Source organism: Atta cephalotes (assembly GCF_000143395.1).
Source record: "Atta cephalotes unplaced genomic scaffold scaffold02413, whole genome shotgun sequence".
In the NCBI taxonomy this organism is placed as follows: Eukaryota; Metazoa; Arthropoda; class Insecta; order Hymenoptera; family Formicidae; genus Atta; species Atta cephalotes.
In genome coordinates, this window is record NW_012132477.1 from 186 (window position 1) to 2,211 (window position 2,026).

A 2,026-nucleotide genomic window follows, 5' to 3' on the forward strand; every position below is an offset into this window, starting at 1 on the left:
GCTTTTATCTAAAGGAGAGAAAAAAGGCATCAAAATACATCCCTCTCAGAACCGTTCTTTTAATTGTTGTTTCATCTAAAATATTTTTTCATATTTTATACTTTTTACAAAATATTTGCCTAGAACAATTAAAATGGGATATGTCTGTATACCATATATCATAATCATTTTAAAATTCGAATCGAAACGACGCGTCTCAGTCTTTTTACCTAATCGACTTTAGCGATAGTAAATCTTAACATCGAAAATTGAATTTTTTCATAGGAATTCCAGTTGGGCCGTCTACAAATTCGCAAATGTTAAAACCTAGTCTTGCTAATGGATGACAATTGCTGCTTGGATTACCCCATTTGCCCTTAAAAGTCATCCAACCTGGTAAAGGCTCATTATCCTCTTCCAAGAGCAACTCCAATCTTTTCCATGTTGGCCAGGCAGTTCCAAATCCACTCTCGTCGTATAGACGAGGTACACGAACGAACTTGTGTTTGCCCGGAGCTGTCCAAAGTCCGTGAGAGCCGCGTGCGCTAAATAAAATCGGATGTGAATCATCAGCGGTATAAACCTTTTCAGGAAATGTTGGCTTCTGGAAGAGACCTTTTCTCGTTTCTTGACTCTCATAGACGAAAGTACCATTTCGCGGATCATACTGATAAAATGCACCGGCATCGTGTGCTGATACATACATTGCCAGAGGATATTCGTTGTCCTAAATGACGACATCTTATTTAGATAGGCATGTTCATGTGAATGATGATAATAGATAAAAAATTTGAAGGATTGCTAAAAATAATTTACCTTGAAATAAAGACTCATATGTTCCCAATCTCCAATGTGACTACCATATTCTTTAAGCGTACCTATGCACACGCCACCAATAGTAGGTATCGGCCAGCTGCCAAAAAATCCAAGATCCAATACGCAAATCGTTTTTCCTTCACTAAACGGATAGAACATCCAATAGGTCACGTGAAAGTGCACTTTTTGACATCCACTTTCTTCTCTTACCTTTTCGAATCGCGGCACTGTTGCCGCCTGAAATAAATCGCGTGAAAGAAAAGAGAACGAAATTGGAATTGAAATGATAATTATATCATTATTTCTTTTGGATTATTTCATATTTTTTCGGAAATAATAATTAAGGATAACAAAAGCAATAATGTGTGCAAATTTAACAAATTTAATCATTTTCATTTGAAATTTACGAAAATTATAAAAAGATATTTGTTGTTTTATTCCCAATAAACTAAAAGATAGGTACAACGTACATCAATGTTATAATTTCATACTCAATAATATAGATGTAATATAACAAGTGTGTTACATTGCCTTGGTGAAAAAATTTCACTGAAATTATTCCACGTTTTAAAATCACTTCAACAAAATTTCAGCAGAAAAAATTTTAATTTAATTTCAGTGAATTTTAATTAAAAAATTCATTTTCAGTAATATTTTAGAGAAATTTCAGTTTAATTTCAGTAATTTTTCAGTATGTTAACTGAAAAATTTACTTTCAGTGAAATTTTTAGCAATTTTGTTGAAATGTTTCAAAACGTGGAATAATTTCAATTCAATTTTAGCCAAATTTTTTCAGAGTGTAAAATTGTAACGTTGATGTTATATTACTTTTAGTTGGTGTTTACTGAGTTCTTGCCTATTTTCGCATATTTTACCTGTCGTATTTGTTCTTGCGATATAATTTGTGCTCTTAGATCACTGACACTGTTCGTCTGTCGTTGAGCCAAAAATCCTGGATCCTGGATCAACGTAAAAGCATTTCGTTCCAGCATGGACGTTTTCAGCATCGGCATATTTTTTGCTGCACGTAGCCGTATGTCTTTGGAAATGCAATTTTTCACGAGAGCATAGACGGGCACAGTTCCAGCCGGTCTTCGACCATATAAAAAGGACGATCGATTTTGTAATAAGGATTCTGTCAAAAAATTATTTGAAATGTCAATCAGCGATTTTCCGCACCTGACTTTATATATAGTATATATATATATATATATATATATATATATATATA

At 33.3% G+C, this 2,026-nt stretch overlaps 1 protein-coding gene across 1 annotated transcript; it reads right to left on the reverse strand.

The window, feature by feature from the left end:
* Positions 1-235: 235 nt before the first annotated feature.
* LOC105625527 lies at positions 236-1,930 on the reverse strand (the record flags this gene model as incomplete). Its single annotated transcript, XM_012206850.1, has 3 exons — positions 236-706; positions 796-1,032; positions 1,671-1,930. Coding segments are annotated over 3 exons (968 nt in total), but the record flags the coding sequence as incomplete, so codon positions are not given.
* Between the last annotated feature and the right edge of the window lie 96 nt (positions 1,931-2,026).